A 17,237-nucleotide genomic window follows, 5' to 3' on the forward strand; every position below is an offset into this window, starting at 1 on the left:
GGCAGGGAAGACACCGTGAGAACTTGGGACCAGACAGAGTGAGGTTTCGGCAGCGGCGCCGCAGGGTGCAGGGTCTACTGTTCCGGCGGACTCTTCTCCCGCCAGCCTGCACCCCTTCTCATCTGGGTCTAGTCCCCGACTGCAATTAGCCAAGAGTCCACTTCCACAGCCAGAACTTTTCGGCGAAGTCTGCGGAACTCTTCTTTCTTCTCGGGCGATGAGCAGCTTTCCTGCTCGTTTCAGCTTAAAGACCTCTCCTTCCGTCAGAACTTTGGCCAAGTTCTGCACGCTTCTTCCTGAGACTGGAGCGCTCCCGCAACGCGCGCGCGCGCGCAGAGACACGCAGGGGCCACTCCATCATAGTCTCTGCCTCGTGGCGGGTCGGTGTGGGCGGTGCCCACTGAACCGGTTTAGACATAGACGCCTCCAATTATTTCTGTAATTGGGGAGGAAATGACTTCTGGGTGTCCCGCACTGGTTGGGTGACCTTGGCCCGGTCTCCTCTCCAGGAGCATTTTTCTATCTATAAAACCTGAATATTCAAGTCTTAGAGCTGTAACTGGTTCCAAAGTCAGATTTTTGGATGGAATAGCGTTTTATATTCCAGCAAAGCCCTGTGCAAACTCGAGGAAGTGATGATAATGAGGATAATAATTGTTTATGGAAGCACCATTTACAATGATTCCTGGTTCCCAAAGCAAATCAATACAGGGTTCACTACTGCAGGTGAATATTTGCTGAAAGAAACATTAAATGCGCCCTTTGAGATTTGGTGGGGAAAGGTGGGAAGCCCCGGATCGGAAAATAAAACGTGCCTACTTCTCAACTGGGTGGCTAAAGCAGTCGCGCCAGCCAATGCAGGGCGGCCTTGAGTTAGGTGAGGGCTAGATCTAACGAAAAAAGAAAAAAAAGGACGATAGTAGAAGAAGGGGCCACCAAAAGACCTCGGGTGTATGGAAGCTCATGGAAGGGAGTGACAGTCACTTTCCCACCTTTCTCTGACCAGGGACCCCGAAAGCAATTCTGGTTTATTTGATGGTTCGAGTCTTAAATGCCTGCCTTCCAGCTTTCTTGTGCAATTTGGAGAGTTGATTTTAAAGTCCATGGAGCAGAGGTAACCTTCCGTGCAGCTCAGAAGTCCAGCAGGGTTCTCCAGGGACTTGACGGCAGTCGGGACGTGCTGCGGTGCCGTGCCAAGCCCGTCGCAGAGGAAGGTGCGCCGTTGTGCCTACAGATCGCACTGCCCCCACTGAAGCGTTAGGCGGCTCCAAACGCTGGCGGGAGAGGCTTCCTGGGAGAAAGTGCATTCTCGGGGCAACGGGCTCAGAGTTGATCGTCAAGGTTTGGGCCCCGGCGGCCAGACTAGAGGAACGCCCTGCAGAGCGTCGGTGCCCATCGCCCCGCCGAGTGACGCCCGGGCGTCAGCCGTTTTTCGCGCACACCCGGTGCGTAGAGACGCACAACCGCTCCTGCTCTCGAGGGAAGGCTCTCTCCTCGGTTTCCCAAAGCCAAAGGCCACGGCCACGCGGATTCCTGAGACCGCGGACGCGGTGCAAGGACTTTGAGTCCAGGTCCCTTCCTGTCGACGAGACGGTGGGTGGGGAACCCAAATCCCCGCTTCTTGGCTGCGCCTTTAGCTTGCTTTAGGGAAAATGCTGGACCCCCAAAGGGTAGGCAAGTGCTGAGTTCACCGCAGATCGGAGGTCGCGTCCAGCCTCCTGGGCTGGCGCTGCTTGGCTCTCCAGCTGCGTGGGGGCGGCGGGCCCCTGCCAAACCCCTGGGGGGCGGAGAAGAGGCAGCTGCCAGCGCGGATAACCCCGAGGTGACCCGGGCGGGCCCGGCCCGCCCCTTCCCCCTCCCGCAGGCCAGGCGGCTGGAAGCGGGTCCCCGAGCTGCAGGGGGGAGAGGGAGGCGCGGGCTCCGGGCGCCGCGGCTGTCAGTGCGCTCCGACCCTGGGCGCCGCCGGCTCCGCGTCCCTCGCTCGCCTCCTGCGCTCGCCCGAGCGCTCCGAGTGCCTTTTTAGCAGGAGCCAATATCCTTTTGTGCTAATAGGCTTGTCCTCATTTGCTGCCTAATTGGACTATATAAAGCCAATAACAGGCGGGCTCTTATAGCCCGAAGCCAAAGCGCCAAAATCTGAGGCAAGGCGAGGAGGGGGCGGTGGCGCAGGCGGCTGCAGGGCCCGGCTCGGGCTGCGCCTTCGCCTGCCTAATCCCATTTGCCATTGTACGCGCCCAATCGCCGTATACTCCCCGCATTTAACTTGGATGACATTTTGATTTCATCATTAGCATCCGGCGCCGGATTGACGCAGCCCCAAGCCGGGGACTGCTCTTGCCGCCTCCTCCCCGGGAGCCGCCGCCGCCGAGCCGCCTAGCTCCCTCGGTGCCGCGGCAGGGCCGCTCCCCGCCCCTCGGCACCCCTCCCCCATGCGAGCCCGCCCCGGCCGGGCCCTCACCCCGCCCTCCTGCCGCTGGATTTGCGCCCGGGGCGGCCCCCGACTTTGCGCCCCGTAGTTGAGTTCCGTTTATGGTCTGATTTCCGGCGCCCGTCCGCTCGCCCAGCCGCCCGCCTGTCCCGCTCCCTCCCTCCCGGGGACTCGGAGGAGAGGGGACCATGCCGGAGCCCGGGCCGGACGCCCCCGGCACTGCTAGCGCGCAGCCCCCACCGCCGCCGCCCCCGCCTCCCGCGCCCAAGGAGTCCCCGTTCTCCATCAAGAACCTACTCAACGGAGACCACCATCGGCCGCCCCCTAAGCCGCAGCCGCCCCCACGGACGCTCTTCGCTCCGGCCTCAGCAGCCGCCGCCGCCGCCGCCGCTGCGGCCGCTGCGGCCAAGGGAGCCCTGGAGGGAGCCGCGGGCTTCGCGCTCTCGCAGGTGGGCGACCTGGCTTTCCCCCGCTTTGAGATCCCGGCGCAGAGGTTTGCCCTGCCCGCGCACTACCTGGAGCGCTCCCCGGCCTGGTGGTACCCCTACACCCTGACCCCCGCCGGCAGCCACCTCCCGCGACCTGAAGGTACCGACCTCTCTTTGAACTTTCGTTGTCTTTCCCCACGAGCCTTTCCGCACTGCGTCCCATCGTAGCCCTGGGACCACCTCCTCAACCCCCGACCTGCATTGCAACCCACAAACGCGCTTGTTTGGCCAACTTCCTCCGTCCCCTAACTTGAACTCCTGCCCGCGCGCTCTGTTGCGCTGCCTGGGAATCCAATCCCACTTGGTGAGAAAAGAAGTGGAGTTGGAGCGCAGGCATGGCGCTCCCTAGGAAAAAGGGTCTCGGGCACGAATGGGGAGGAGGCTTCAGGTGGCTGGGACAAGGGGAACCTGGTCTGGATGAAGGGAGTGACCCGGGGGGTGCCTAAGCTGGAGGAGAATTTGTCCGCGGGCCCCGGGTGGGGGAACTGAGGGAAAGAAAGAAACCGGCCATGCCGCCGTCTCCGGGCGGCTCTAGCCTGTCCCCGGGAGAAGGTGGTCGGATGTCTGGCGCGGCGCCCCTCTTCTGGCCCAGCCGGGAAGGAGGCCCTCGGGAATGGTGAGGCCTCGAGGCCTGGGGCCCGGAGGCTGTCGCGGTGTGAGCCTGCGGTCCCCCCAGGCGCCAGGCCTCGCTGAAGGCTGTGTCCTTGTGCGTGCGTGCGTGTGTGTGTGTGTGTGTCTGTGCGTCCGTCTGTCTGTCTCTCTCCAGCCTCGGAGAAGGCCCTGCTGCGAGACTCCTCCCCCGCCTCGGGCACCGACCGCGACTCCCCCGAGCCGTTGCTGAAGGCCGACCCAGACCACAAGGAGCTGGACTCCAAGAGCCCGGACGAGATCATTCTGGAGGAGAGCGATTCGGAGGAAGGCAAGAAGGAGGGCGAGGCGGCGCCGGGCGCGGCCGGGGCCAGCGTGGGGGCGGCGGCGGCGGCAGCGACGCCGGGCACCGAGGACTGGAAGAAGGGCGCCGAGAGCCCGGAGAAGAAGCCCGCGTGCCGCAAGAAGAAGACGCGCACGGTCTTCTCGCGCAGCCAGGTCTTCCAGCTCGAGTCCACCTTCGACATGAAGCGCTACCTGAGCAGCTCGGAGCGCGCCGGCCTGGCCGCGTCCCTGCACCTCACCGAGACGCAGGTCAAGATCTGGTTCCAGAACCGCCGCAACAAGTGGAAGCGGCAGCTGGCGGCCGAGCTGGAGGCGGCCAACCTGAGCCACGCCGCGGCGCAGCGCATCGTGCGCGTGCCCATCCTCTACCACGAGAACTCGGCCGCCGAGGGCGCAGCGGCCGCGGCCGCGGGGGCCCCGGTGCCGGTCAGCCAGCCGCTGCTCACCTTCCCGCACCCGGTGTACTACTCGCACCCGGTGGTCTCGTCCGTGCCGTTGCTCCGGCCCGTCTGAGGCCCGAGAGGGGAGGAGGAGGGAGGCCCGGCCCTCTTCCCAGACCCCGGAGGAGACTGGGCCGGGCAGAGGGCGCCGAGACGTCCAGCGGCCTTCGGGAACCGGGGCTCCGGCGCGCGGCCCCGGCCTCCCCTCCCCCAGTCGGTAGCGTTTTTTTGTAAGTATTTGCAATGCATTTTCGTGCAATTCACCCCTAATGGATTTGAGGCGCTTCCCCTCTTACTTTTGGTTTCGGTTTATATTAAGAGAAAGCAAGAAAGAGACATTTCCAGGTCAAATATTTCGGCTGGAAGCTTTTGTAAAATGTGCGATCCTCTCACCGTCCCCCCACACCCCCAGATTCTCATTGCGCTGTGACTTTTTGGGTTTATTTTTATACAAGGAAAGTAAACGCAAAGCCTGAACCCCCCGTTTATTCATTTTCTAAAGAACTATTTTCAGAAGTCAGGAGAGAGAGAGAGAGAATTCACATTGTACTTTTAGTCTGGATCTCTGGGTGTGGCTGTTCCCCTTCACTCCCAATCAATTATTCCCCAATTTTCAGAATCTGAGCAGCTTATCATAAGAACCCAGACTCAGGCCACTTTTCTGTCTCCTCTCTTCAGCAGAGGTCTGTCGCAGTTCACCTCTTCATCGGTCCCTTTTTGTGGTGGATGAATTCTCTAAGTGTTTAAAGGGAAAGGACAAGATAGCCCACAATCAGACTTCTGATTATTGAAACACCTCCACATCTGGCCTGGTGTGAATGGTCTTATTTATTAGTAGCCTCTGTTTGGGAAATTTCATTTGTTGGTAAATTATTATTAATATTCCTATTGTTACTTTGTTCCCTGTTTTGAGAGAGTGATTTCAATATTAAAAAAAAAAAAAAAACCTATTTTTTATCCTCTCCCCCTACCTTTTTGTTCTGCAGTAACTATTGTAGTTTTGACCTGTGCAATATTGTACAAAATTTCCTGAGAGCCCTGCTTCTTCCTCTGCGGAGAGAAGCAGATGTTTTCAATGTCTAATCCCAGTCAATCGTTTATGAGGAGGAAATTAAGAAGGAGAAAAGGCGGAAGGAAGGAAACAAGGATAGGTTAGCTATGCTCGAAGGAGTAAGCTAGGCATACTGGAGCGCTTTAAGTGAAGGACAATCAATTAGGAGAATTTTAACTTATTTGATAAATGTACAGATTTCTTGTAAAGTTCACCCTCAACTCCTCAGGGCTCCTGGCTCTGCCACCCAATCTTTTTCCTTTCTGTCGGCTACACCTGTTGTTCCGCGGTAGTTTGTCCCTCCCACCCATCACCCTCCCCTCTGCCCGGATTCAGGCCCTTTTTAAGAAAAAGGGGGGGGGGGTCACAAAATATTGTTACACTTCCTGTTGTCGTGAAATGGAATTAAAAAGAAAAGCGAAGCATTTCCTGTGGCCAGAGTGTGTAACTTTGGACGGTTTTCCCCAGAGCAGGTGTCTCCGAACTCTTTTCTGCCTCGCTCTCTGGCTGCCTCTGCAGACTGGCCGAGTCCGACCTCGACGTACACCCCTCTAATCGGGAGGCGGCGGAGACAGAGGCGGCTTTGTTCGCGACCAGAGCTGCGCTCTCTCCCCGGTACCGTCAGCCTCTTGAAACGCCCGTGTGAGCAAGGGAAGAATGCGGGGCGGAAGGGCTGAGGACCTGGTCTTATCTAGTTCGCGAAATCGAGCGCAGCGACAGCCGCGAGCTGAGATCACTGGTTATTTCCGATCGCAGGGCAGCCGCCTCGAATTCCGTTCCCAGGCCGCGGGGTCCTTTATGAGCCGAGAGCTTCTGGGCAGAACATCCCTGGGCACCGTGGGCCCGAGCGGAGTCGGCTCCTGCTGCCTCCGGGATGCGGGCTGGGGAAGGAAGAAGGGGGTGAACTTGGAGTTTAGCCGGGGGTGGGGGCGTGCAGGGGCCGATCGCGACGTCCAGCTGGGAGCGGCCAGGCCGCGAGAGGGCGACCCTAGGGAGGCAAGCCAGCCCTGGAGACCGCGGCTTGAAACTCCGGTATAGGGAGGCCTCCCCAGGCCTGAAGGCACTGTGGCTCCCGGGGCGGTTCGGGTGTGGACACTGTCATAATGTGTCCAGTGCCAGGGAGCAGAGGCCACCCGACTGCGGCGGCGGCGGCGACCGAGAGGACTGTCTCCTCGCAGCAGATCCTTTTATGTGCGCCGCGCCAACGCCTCGCGGACTTGCGGTTTCTTTGGGTCCCTCACCCTGATCCCGGCCGCTTCGGCTGGAAGCGCAGCGCTGACGGTTACCAGGCTCCCGCCGGCCCCGGCATCCACGCTCCGCGTGGACCGCCTGCCGAGCGCCGCGCTCCCGGAGCCGCTCCCGAGCGCGGGTCCCAAGGGCGGAGGCAGGTGCTCGCTTGGGCGCCTCTCGCCTGCGCGGCGCGGCTGCCTGCCTAAGGGCTTGTGGTCTGCACGCCCGGCTCCTGGCAGGGCGTGTTTGAAGCTGGGGAGCCAAGAAAGGGGAGATGAGGAGTCCGGAGACTACGAAGATCCCGGCGAGCACACCGCGGGCGCGGCCGCTGGGGAGCGCCTGCACGCGCCCCCATGCCCTCTCCCAGAGCTTTACAGTTGCTCAAGCCCAATCCACACGATTGATTATACTGTGGCTGAAACGTCGAGTATCGTTTTCTATTGACGGGAAACTGCCTCCAAATAAACTGGCATGCGTATTTATGGCAAGATTTAGCCTGGACCTCAGTGGAAGACAGATCTGCCTTTATTTCCCTCTGGTTTGGGATAAAAACGAGGGCATGTGTCACAAGTGAAAAATAAACAGAAATTCGGGGGCCAAATATGTTGTTCCATGTGTTACCTGCAAACACAGTGATGCCTTTTACTGTTGGCAATACTAACTGCGGGACAGGCCAATAACAGCTCATTAAAAATAATGTTGCAATAGCAAACACGTTCTTAGATTTTACAGCCAGAACACGATGTTATCAACCGCGAAAATACTTCTTTATTTGTGTTTGGATTCTAGAAAATGGTTCTTGACTGACCTGGTCTTTACAAAGTCGAGAAATAACTGGTTCTCCACAGGCACAGTTTATTCTATGTCCCCCCTCCCTTTCCCTCCCTTTGAGGACCCCTGTTGCCCTAGGCCAGAGAGTCCTTCCCAGGAGCCAAGGTGCATGCCCTGGGGGAGGAACGTGGCTGGCCTGTGGCTTGGGACTGGCTGAGATGTGAGCCTAGAAGCCTGCCCAGGCAGCAAACCTCCAACTCGCTCCTGTTGGGTGGGGGATCACAGTATTTCCCAGGATGCAAGAGACAGCACGGAAGCTGCTCCCTAAGCATGAAGTATCCTAGGCTCTACTGCAAGCCTATATAGAGGCCAAGACAGCACTTGGTGAGACTGAACTGGCCTGGGATCATCGGCCCCTTGCCCCCCACCCCCACACAGAATGCTTCTGTAGGTGCTGCCTCTGTGGAAATTGCCAGGAGCTGCTGGAACCCCTCAGCAGAAGGGGTTATGTGGGGCAAGTGAGGGTACCTCCACTCAGCTCCTCCAAGACATCTATCCTGGGAATCCAGAGCTGCTGGTATTCCCTAACCTAGGGCACTGAGCCAATATTCCTGACTTTAGCCCTTCGGATGGTGGAATCCAGCCTTCTCTCGGATCCTAACTTCAGATCCTTTCCCCCATGGGAACCCCCAATTAAGTCAGTGCGATAGCATCGGCTTCCTGGCTTAATAGTTTCTGCACCATCCAAACAGACACACATGCAAACAACATACAGCATACACTCACACTCGTAGGTGATTTAAAACACTCACCCCCACCCCCCGCCACACACACACACACACTTTAGTTAGAGCTCCTGACAGACCCCATATGCAGGGGTTCGCAGGGCGCAACCTGTATATGCATTTCGCATCACATCTGCTTTGTGATCACACAGCATCACAACAGCAGACACAGTCAGGTACACGTTGTTCTGGGTGCCCGGGCAGCTGGTTTTCTCTGATGGCCCCAGGCAAGCTGGGAAGAACCTTGGGGAGAGGATTAGGTAGGGAGCGAGGTGGCACTGCAACCTCTGCTGCAGGAAGCTTGAAATCTTCAGAGCAGAGATGCCTCCTGTTCCCTCCTCACCAGCCACCTGGGACAAACTGTGGACGCTGCCAACATTCTACTGCAGACCCCCACATGCTTATAGGCCAGGACCTCACTCGGAGCCAGGGTCCCACTATGCCGGGCTCTGAGGACCGGCGAGCATCTCTGAGCCCTGGGAGACCAGTGAGCAAGCTCTTGAGCTGTTTCTGTTGGCAACACAGATGTATTTCTTTTATTTGGTAGTAAATAGAGCAGGTGTGTGTACATCAAATAAGAGCAAGACAGATATAAACTGCCCCCTCGCCACTGGACGCTCATTCTGAACCAGGACGTCCTTTGACAGGCCCTGGCACGCCAGAACCCCAGAGCGCGCGCTGGAGGGTAGAGCGGGGAGAAAGAGGAGGAGGCACGCAGGTCGGTGGGATTTGCTTTCTCTTCTGCAAGCGCACGCTGGGGCAGCCTGGGCCCGGGCGATGGGACTGGGGGTCAGAGCAGCGGCGGTCCAGAGGGCTGCGCAGCTTTCGATCCTCGGGGGCTCTGGCAAGAGCTGGCGTCGTTGGGCTGCCTGGGCCCGGGCCAAGCGTTCCTGCTTCTACTGCGCGGGGTACCTGAACTTCCCTAGAGAGGCCCTGCGGGGGCTGGAGACTTATCTGAGAACCTTCCTACCCGCCTCCAGGGCCCCATGTCGCCCCACCCCTTGCGCTTGTCCACGCCCCGGGCCCTGAGATCCATCCCGAAGGTTTCTTCCTCTTAGCGAGCCAAGCGTGGACCGCCAAGCGGCTAGGAAAAGACCCCGCTAGTGGGTCACGGCGACGGGGTCGGGGTGTAAAAGCCGTGAGCCCCATGGAAACCCTCACTTGGTTGGGGGGGGGGGTCCAAAGCACAGCTGAGGAAGCCCCTGGGTTGTCGCTTTCCAGGGCACTTGCACCTGGCCGGGCAGAGGCACTTCTCCGCCCCTCTTCCGGGCTTCCCACCCACTCTCTGCTCGCCCACCCCAGCCCAGCCTGCTGGCCAGTCTCTGCCTTTGGGGTGCGAGCGATCCGTTCGCCTGGCCGCGCGCATCTCGCAGTGTGCACGGCCATGTGTGCACGTGCGCCTGTCTGGGTGCGCGGGGCGAATGGTGACCTTTGGCCTACAGACATTTGGGAGGGTGCTGTGGGCGGGTGGCGGAAGAGGGCAGCAAAGATAACTGGGCGTGCTGTACTCTGGAGCCCCGCCTGGTGCCTCGGACCCAGATACTGAGATCTGGGATGCGCCTGTTCCCGAGGTTGGCGACTCTTGCGGAAGTACCCTGGAGGCTTATTGGGGGTGAGGGGGGAGCTCCAGCTTCTAGGGAATCCTGTCTCAGACAGCAGCGCAGCGGGTGTCCATTTTTCCGCTAGGGATCTTTCCCCACCCTTCTGCCTCCAGGATCCCGTTGCACTTCCACCGTGTGTCCGGGCAGTTTCGGAGACCAGCGACAAGAGATAGTTGGAGGCAGCGGGCCTCCTCGGACAGTTTCCAGGAGATGCCCACTTGTTGTACTCGTCCAGCTCCCTTCCTGGCTGCTGCTCCAGGCGATGCCTCTTCGCAGCGAAAACTGCCCCCCAAATCTCTGTCGCCGGATTCCTAAAGGATCCCTTCTGGTTGCAGTGGACGGAGAGGAAAAAGAGTTGGGGGAGATGTGAGAGCGAAGAGAGCGAGAACGCGCCGAGAGCGCGTTGCTCCCTTCTTTTAGTCTGGAGCTGCGGGGTGGAGTCACCTGGTGTGCCTCACCCGAGCGCTAAAGTCTTAAAGAAAAAGAAAGAATCCCCTTCTCTCGTGAGCTTCGCCGCCCTCGGCCCCCTTGGTGATGGAGTGCACGCATCAGATTTTCATCAAAGTTCTATTAAGTGAAACATAGGTTGCAGGGCACCCTTTGATTGAAACAGTTTAAATTTTAATTGTGTTTTTAATTTGACATATAGTTGCAGAAAGGAATGACACTGCGTCGCCAAGGGGCGGTCGATTTTCTTAATTTCTCCCAGAGGAATTGATGAGTCTATCAGGCCACTAGATTGGAAACCCATTAAAGCTCTCTGGTTAGGCTGTTAATTGGAACTTGATGGATGTGGGGAGGGGGGTGTTGGGACTCGGCTATGCTGATCCAATCTTCATGACTTTCTGTTTTCCAATAAATTACACAATTCATTTTCCAGCCGCAGATTACATAAATTGTACACCTCTGGGGCTCTCTTTTTCAAATAGGGAGCCCTTTTCCCCAAAAGCCTATTGCAAGATGTCATTTGCACCAAAGAACGAACAGCAGAGGCCCTTGAATGAAAATCGAAACATAATCAACGTTTATACTTAGAAAATTTATTGAGATCATTTTCTCTGGTATTTCCTTATTTTAAAGTTTCGACGCGCCATATATCATAATCCACTCGCGCAAAGAGGGGGGGCAGACTGTGTTTAATATTTATCGAAGCTTGATTCCAAGATCAAACTTGTTTATGACTTCATCTGTCATTTCAGAGGGAGCCTTCTTCCACTATTACCCGGCTCAGCCAGCCTATTTCCCGACTGCCGCAGAGCAGAGAGGATCAATTTTTATTAGGCTCCTCGGCAAGTTTGCTCTGGGCCGCTTTAATATTGAGCAGCGGCATAATCTCGAGACCTAAACTTTAAGCGTCCTTTCAGTCTCGGAAAGTTTATCATTCCTTGAAACTCGGTTATGCCTAATTCCCAGGAAAGGGGGAGTGGAAGGGGAAGCGATCCCAAGGATGACGAGGGGCCTGACTCCCGGGGAAGCGGCTGTTAATCTGGTTGAACTAAGGAGGGGCGGAGCTACCCCAAGACTAGGAGGGTGGGGCGGGAGGTGGGACCGAGTTGAAGGATTGCCACGCTCGAGGGCAGAGAGACGGGGTGTCTGTGGGTGGTGGTTCCTGACGCTGAAGGTTCCTGGCCGTGTGGTTTGCAGCTGCGCTCAGCCCAGGAGAGGGCGTCTGGGCCTCTGCCTTCGCCATGAAGTCTCGGGGACCCACCCCCCCAAAAAAAATGCCCCCAAGGAAGGGCGGGGATTCTGTCCTGGCCCTCTGGCCCCTGCAGTGGAACTGCTGTCCGTAACCGTGGGGCAGCGGGAGACCCCGCCCGTGACCGGCTGAAAGGAGAGGAGGCGTGGAGGACCCGTTTGCCCGGTCTCCCCCCACAGCCTCTCCGCTGCAACCTCCCCGCCTTCGGCCTGCGCCACCACCACCACCATTTCCCGGGCCCGGGGCAGTGTGTCTGTGGCGCTGTAGCGCACGTTTGCGGACCGAATGCGTGCCACGGCAGAATCGTTTATGCAGAAGCAAGCCTGAGGTTTACGGTGTTCGCGTCCGAAGCGGTGCCTGGGAGGAGGAGGAGGCTGCGCAGGGGCGCGCGCCTGTGTAGACCAGACAGTCGAAGCGACCGCAAGGAGCGTAGCACCGGGCCGGAAGGCTCCTTCTGATTTCCCTCCCAAACTAGCCCGCGGAAGCGGGTGGTGGTGGCGGCTGGGGGTCGCGAGGCTGCACGGTTTCTTAAGAGTCCTCAAACCAGGCTGCATGGCTCCCCGCCACCGTCCCCCCGCCCCCGAACCTCGCCGGGTCTGGGAGCTGTTTCTCCGGGGCTCATCCCAGAGGCCCCGCCGCTGCCACACCTGGCCACTGCCTTGGCAGAGGCCAACTCCACCCAAACACCCGTCCGGGCGGGCTTGAGATAGCCGGGGTCCTCACAGTCTACCCCGCAGCCACTCACAAGCTCAGCATCAATGCTTGCCCCGCCCCTCGCCCATTCCCAGGGCCGCGTACAGGCAGTGGGACAACCTCGGGCTTCCATCTTGCTTACGCTACTTGGGTTGGTCACTTTTTTTTTCCTCCGGGGCCTCAGTTTCCCCGACTGTACATTGGGCTAAGGATCGGCACCACGGGTTTGCTCTGAGAATTCAAGTGAAGAATTATTAGATGAGCTCAGGATAGTCCAGGTTGCCGGCGTCGAGTATTTGCTAGCTCAGAAGGTTTCAACGAAAGCCTTCCTCCTACCCCAAAGACTGTTTTTTCCCCAGGCTCCGCTCGCCGCGTTGGCCTGTTTCCCGCGGGGTGGGCGAAGCCCGGCCGGGAGACCCGCGAGGAGAGGTCGCAGGCGGGTGCGAGTCTGCTGTTGGTCTCCAGGATGCTCCCTTCTACCCCGCAACCGTGCGGGGGCGCGGGGGCCGGGCTGTGACGTGGCCCGGGAGCTCGCGCCGCGGCCGCGCAGAGGAGGACGCGCAAATTGTATTTCAGCACCGGGTCCTTCCGGGTTAATGAGCTGACACCATGATTAAAGCTGACCATTTGTAATGTGTCTCGACCCCGCCGCCGAGCCCTGAAGAGGTTAATGCGGTGACGGAGGCCGGCACCTGCCCCTCGCCGGCCTCCCTCCCGGGCCGTGGCGCACAGCCTCCGGCCCCCGCCCCCTCGCCTGCCCCTGCCCCCGCTGCGCCGCCGACTCCTAATCAATTAGCCCATTAACGAGCCCTTGGAGGAGTTAAGTAGGGAGAGGTTCTGCCACGGGTAGGGCTGCAGTCGGTAACTCACCGCGGCTAATGATATTATAAGCGCTTTACTCAATAACCCGGGCGCGGCGCGGGCGAGGAGGGAACTGCACCGTCATGGGGGCAGCGTCTGGACATTTGTGGGGACTGATTCAGTCTCCTCTCTCCCTTGGCTGCGTTGGCGGGGGGGGGGGGCGCACCATAGGGTCAGGGCTCCTGGGATCATTTGGCCGAGCCGTACCGGAGGCTGCAGACCTGGGGCTGAGGTCGTCTGACCGCCTTGGAGTCTTGCCTCACCTTGGGTTCCTCCAGGCTTGTGTAGACAACTATGCCCCGAAAAGTTTTGCCTGCGTCGCGTGGGTTCCGCATCTGGTACCAGTTGATCTGGGAATTAAAAGAGCAAGAATCAGGGCTTTGAGGGGGCCGTGCAAACACCTTAGGGAACTATGGTTAACTGAGCGCCTACCGCAAGCTGTACTCAGAATTAGGCACTTTGACCTCATTTAGCTTCTTCGAGGCAATCTTTGCTTTCCCCTAATTTTAAAAATGAGAAAACCAAGGCTCAGAAAGTTTAAGAATCCTGTTCAAGGTCACCTTCCCATTTGAATACCCTTTGCCTAATCCTAAAACCATGGTCCTCATCTCCTTCTCCCCTTTCCTATAGCAGATCGCTTCTATTTTTGCAGCAATTCCCTGACTTCCAATATTTACGTAAAAATGAGAGTCAGGGAAGACAAGGCCGAGCTTTGGGCTATTTACAGAGGTTTACAGGGCACATTTCATTCCTACCTAGGCTATTCTCAAAACAGGTGAAGGGAAGGGGATATTAATGGGTGCGTATCACCTATGAGAACAGTGAGGCTCTGATTGGGACTTCACTTGTCCAAGTTCACCTAGCGTGTAAATGGTAGTGCTGGAATCTGAACCTGGATCTCCTGAAACAAGATCTAGGGCCTCCCCTACCCCCCACAACGATCATGCAGTCTTGCTGGGCCCGTGACAAGGTTGGGGGCTGTGGGGAGGAAGGGCCAAAGTTGTCTGATGCCAGGCCTCCTAGTTAAGCTTCTAGGAAGAGCATCAGTTCCCATGCGCACGCTCCTAAATCCCACGACCCCCAACCTCCCCCGTGGGGCGCAGAGGCCTGCCAGCCCTACCTGCCTGCCTAGGAGAGAAGGGATGAGAGGTTGGGGAGGGTCATGGCGCAGCCTATGAGCCCTTTGAGGGTGTGAGGACCTGCATCGCCTAAAGGAGGCGTGGGGCCATTCCAGTTCTGAGCCCCGAGCTGCCCCTGTCTCTCGAGAGGGCCGGGGTCGGAGCCCTCAGAGATGCCACAGAGGCTAAGAACCTAGCTGTCATCCATCCTGCTTTCGGTCCAGGCTGGTTGGACACAGCAGATGCCCGCTGGGCTCTTCGCGAGCTCGGGGGAGGACAGGGGCTGTGAGAGCCCGGCCTGTGCTTTTTGAAATTTTCCGGGGCCGCTCGGCGGCGCTGCGATTGGCCGCGTCCGGGTAACCTCTATGCAAATGAGGCCGCGCCACCTCCGCGCCGCCAGGGACCCGGCGAGCTGGCGGGCAAGGAAGGGGCATTCGCGCCGGGGCTGGGCGGGCGCACCTGAAGCCGGGCGGGCAGGGACCCCAGCGCAGCTGTCGGGTGCCCGCGTTTCCCCCGCGCGGAGGGGAAGCCTCGCCAGCTTCGCCGCCCCCTCCCCCTAGCTCCCCTCCCCGCCCCCCCCCCCCCCCCCCCCCCCCCGCCTGCCTGCCTGCACCACCTTCCACCCAGATCATTTCTAAAGGGAGTTCTTGGTTTCCTCCGATTTCTTATGAACCCAGGATGGGCAGCAAGGAAGATGCGGGCAAGGGGTGTCCGGCGGCCGGCGGCGTCTCCAGCTTCACCATTCAGTCCATCCTGGGCGGGGGCCCCTCGGAGGCGCCGAGGGAGCCGGCCGCCTGGCCGGCCAGGAAGCGCAGCCTGTCCGTGTCCTCGGAGGAGGAGGAGCCGGACGACGGCTGGAAGGCACCCGCCTGCTTCTGCCCAGACCCGCACGGCCCCAAGGAGCCCGGCTCCAAGCACCACCCCCCCATCCCCTTTCCTTGCCTGGGTAAGGATCGCACGCCGCCGGGTCGGCCTGGAGCAAGCTCTAGGGGTGGGAAACTGTGCCGGGGCTCTCGCGTCGGGCCCCCCGCCCCCGGCCAGAGCCGCGGCCGCGCGGGGTCCGGGGCCGAGGGTGGGGTTGGGGGGAGAGGCGTGCTCCGCGCTGACTCCTCCGCCCCGCGGGTGCTCGGGAAGAAACCGGGAACACAGATGCCGCGCGGCGCGGTTTGGGGGAAGGTTGGGTTGATGGGAGTGTATTTGTGGGTTTGGCACAGGGCCGGCCGCTCTCAAGGCTCTGCAATATCCCCTTTGCACATCGGATACTTTCTGCACACGATGTCTGGAAGTCGGATCTGAGCGGTCCGCCCGTCCGTCTCTACCGCAATCTCCTTCTGCGTCCTTTTCTTCTCTCTCTTCCCCTCTCTTCGACCTCTGCCTCTCTGTCTCCCCTCCTCCTCCTCAGAATGATTAGCACTCCAAGATGATTGACAATGGTGCCTTTCAGAGATGGTTCCTCTTTACAACATCTGACCAAGGGGAGCCCCGTGTCAGTCCTTAGCGTGATTTCCGAACAAATGGCCTGTGAAACGATGCCACCCTATAAAGCTCAGGGAACTCTTCCAGCTCAGTTACTACAAGGCAAAATCTTTTAAAAAGATGCTAATGTTCCCCCTCCAGACCTCCTCCCCCTGTTGCCACACGTCCTTTCAGGAAGCTGGGAGCACAGAGACCCCAGGCTCCAAGTAGTTGGGTCCCTCTCCTGTTGCTTTTCAAAAGCCGGGTGCCGCTTTTTGGGTTTCAGCGAGAGGTCGAGAAAAGTAGGGGCTGAGATCCAGGAAGATGGGAACCAAGGCTGCAGGCGCCAGCCAAGCCCCTGGTCCTGGCAGGAGCTGGGGGTCCATGAGGCTCCCCAATTCCATGGCTCTCTTATCTGTTCTCACTCCCCAGGTACCCCCAAGGGCAGCGGAGGCGCGGGGCCGGCGAGCTCGGAGCGCAAGCCTTTCCTTTCTTCTTCGCACCCGGACTTTAAGGAAGAGAAAGACAGGCTCTTGCCCGCGGGCTCGCCGTCGCCGGGGCCCGAGCGGCCGCGGGACAGCGGCGGCGCCGAGCGGCAGGCGGGCGCGGCCAAGAAGAAGACGCGCACGGTCTTCTCGCGCAGCCAGGTGTACCAGCTCGAATCCACCTTCGACATGAAGCGCTACCTGAGCAGTTCGGAGCGCGCCTGCCTCGCCTCCAGCCTGCAGCTCACCGAGACCCAGGTCAAGACTTGGTTCCAGAACCGCCGCAACAAGTGGAAGCGGCAGCTCTCCGCCGAGCTGGAGGCGGCCAACATGGCGCACGCGTCGGCGCAGACTCTGGTGGGCATGCCGCTGGTGTTCCGGGACAGTTCGCTGCTGCGCGTGCCAGTGCCGCGCTCGCTCGCCTTCCCCGCGCCGCTCTACTACCCGGGCAGCAACCTCTCGGCCTTACCTCTCTACAACCTCTACAACAAGCTCGACTACTGATAGCGGCCCGCCGGCCCCGCGCCGCGCGCCCTCCCGCCCGCTCCCCGCCAGGCTGGCGCGGGCTGCCCCCGCCCCGCCCCTCCCCACTCCGGAGCAGGTGGCGCGTTTCCAGAAATATTACGAAATACACCATGTGTATTCATTATCTCTTATTTATGGCTTTTGCCCTACTTTGGTTTGATTGTTTCTGGTATTTATCGGCATCCCTCCAGCCAGATCATTTGCTCTCTACCCGCCCCCTACCCCCAAACAAACCAATACGTTTTGAAAACCATTTTGGAGGGGACGTTCTAGGGTGGTGGTCGGACAGGGAGTTTCGGTCAGATCGACACTAGCCGGTAGGACAAAAAAAATCAGAAAAAAACCCCACACCAAACCAGATACATTCCTATCCCCGTAAATATACCTGTATATATGTACACGTACACACGGCCGGCCAAGCCAGTCCTTGGGGGCTTTGAACAATGATCTCAACGCCTCTTCATTTCCCTTGTCCCGAGGATGGATAGGGGCGAAAGGCGGATAGATTTCAGATCTGTAAATATTTTTAAAAAGAAAAAATAAAACATTTTAAGCATCGTTGCTAACTTTGGTGCAATTGATTGGCCGCCGTGCTAATGCGCAGGTTTTTGTCGCTTTTCCACGGAGCTGGTTGCAGGCGTGCGTCAGAGGAGGTCTGGCTCTCCCCACGTGGAAGG

At 59.1% G+C, this 17,237-nt stretch overlaps 2 protein-coding genes across 3 annotated transcripts; both read left to right on the forward strand.

The window, feature by feature from the left end:
• The first annotated feature begins 2,616 nt into the window (after nucleotides 1-2,616).
• Nucleotides 2,617-7,071, forward strand: HMX3 (H6 family homeobox 3). Its single transcript, XM_003587910.6, has 2 exons — nucleotides 2,617-3,016; nucleotides 3,683-7,071. Exons 1-2 carry the CDS (start codon nucleotides 2,617-2,619, stop codon nucleotides 4,360-4,362), a joined length of 1,080 nt encoding a protein of 359 aa, XP_003587958.1. The 3' UTR covers nucleotides 4,363-7,071.
• A 1,619-nt stretch (nucleotides 7,072-8,690) lies between these two features.
• HMX2 (H6 family homeobox 2) lies at nucleotides 8,691-17,190 on the forward strand. 2 transcript variants are annotated; one of them, XM_005225851.5, is made up of 3 exons: nucleotides 8,691-8,844; nucleotides 14,773-15,041; nucleotides 15,983-17,190. In XM_005225851.5, the coding sequence occupies exons 2-3, from the start codon at nucleotides 14,774-14,776 to the stop codon at nucleotides 16,537-16,539; spliced, it is 825 nt and encodes a 274-aa protein (XP_005225908.1). In that variant the 5' UTR covers nucleotides 8,691-8,844; nucleotide 14,773; the 3' UTR covers nucleotides 16,540-17,190. The 2 variants fall into 2 exon arrangements, with proteins under 2 accessions (XP_005225908.1, NP_001179544.1); NM_001192615.1 differs by lacking the exon at nucleotides 8,691-8,844 and having other exon boundaries at nucleotides 14,774-15,041; nucleotides 15,983-16,539.
• The last annotated feature ends 47 nt before the right edge of the window (nucleotides 17,191-17,237 follow it).

The sequence above is a fragment of the Bos taurus genome, chromosome 26, assembly GCF_002263795.3.
Source record: "Bos taurus isolate L1 Dominette 01449 registration number 42190680 breed Hereford chromosome 26, ARS-UCD2.0, whole genome shotgun sequence".
Lineage (NCBI taxonomy): Eukaryota > Metazoa > Chordata > Mammalia > Artiodactyla > Bovidae > Bos > Bos taurus.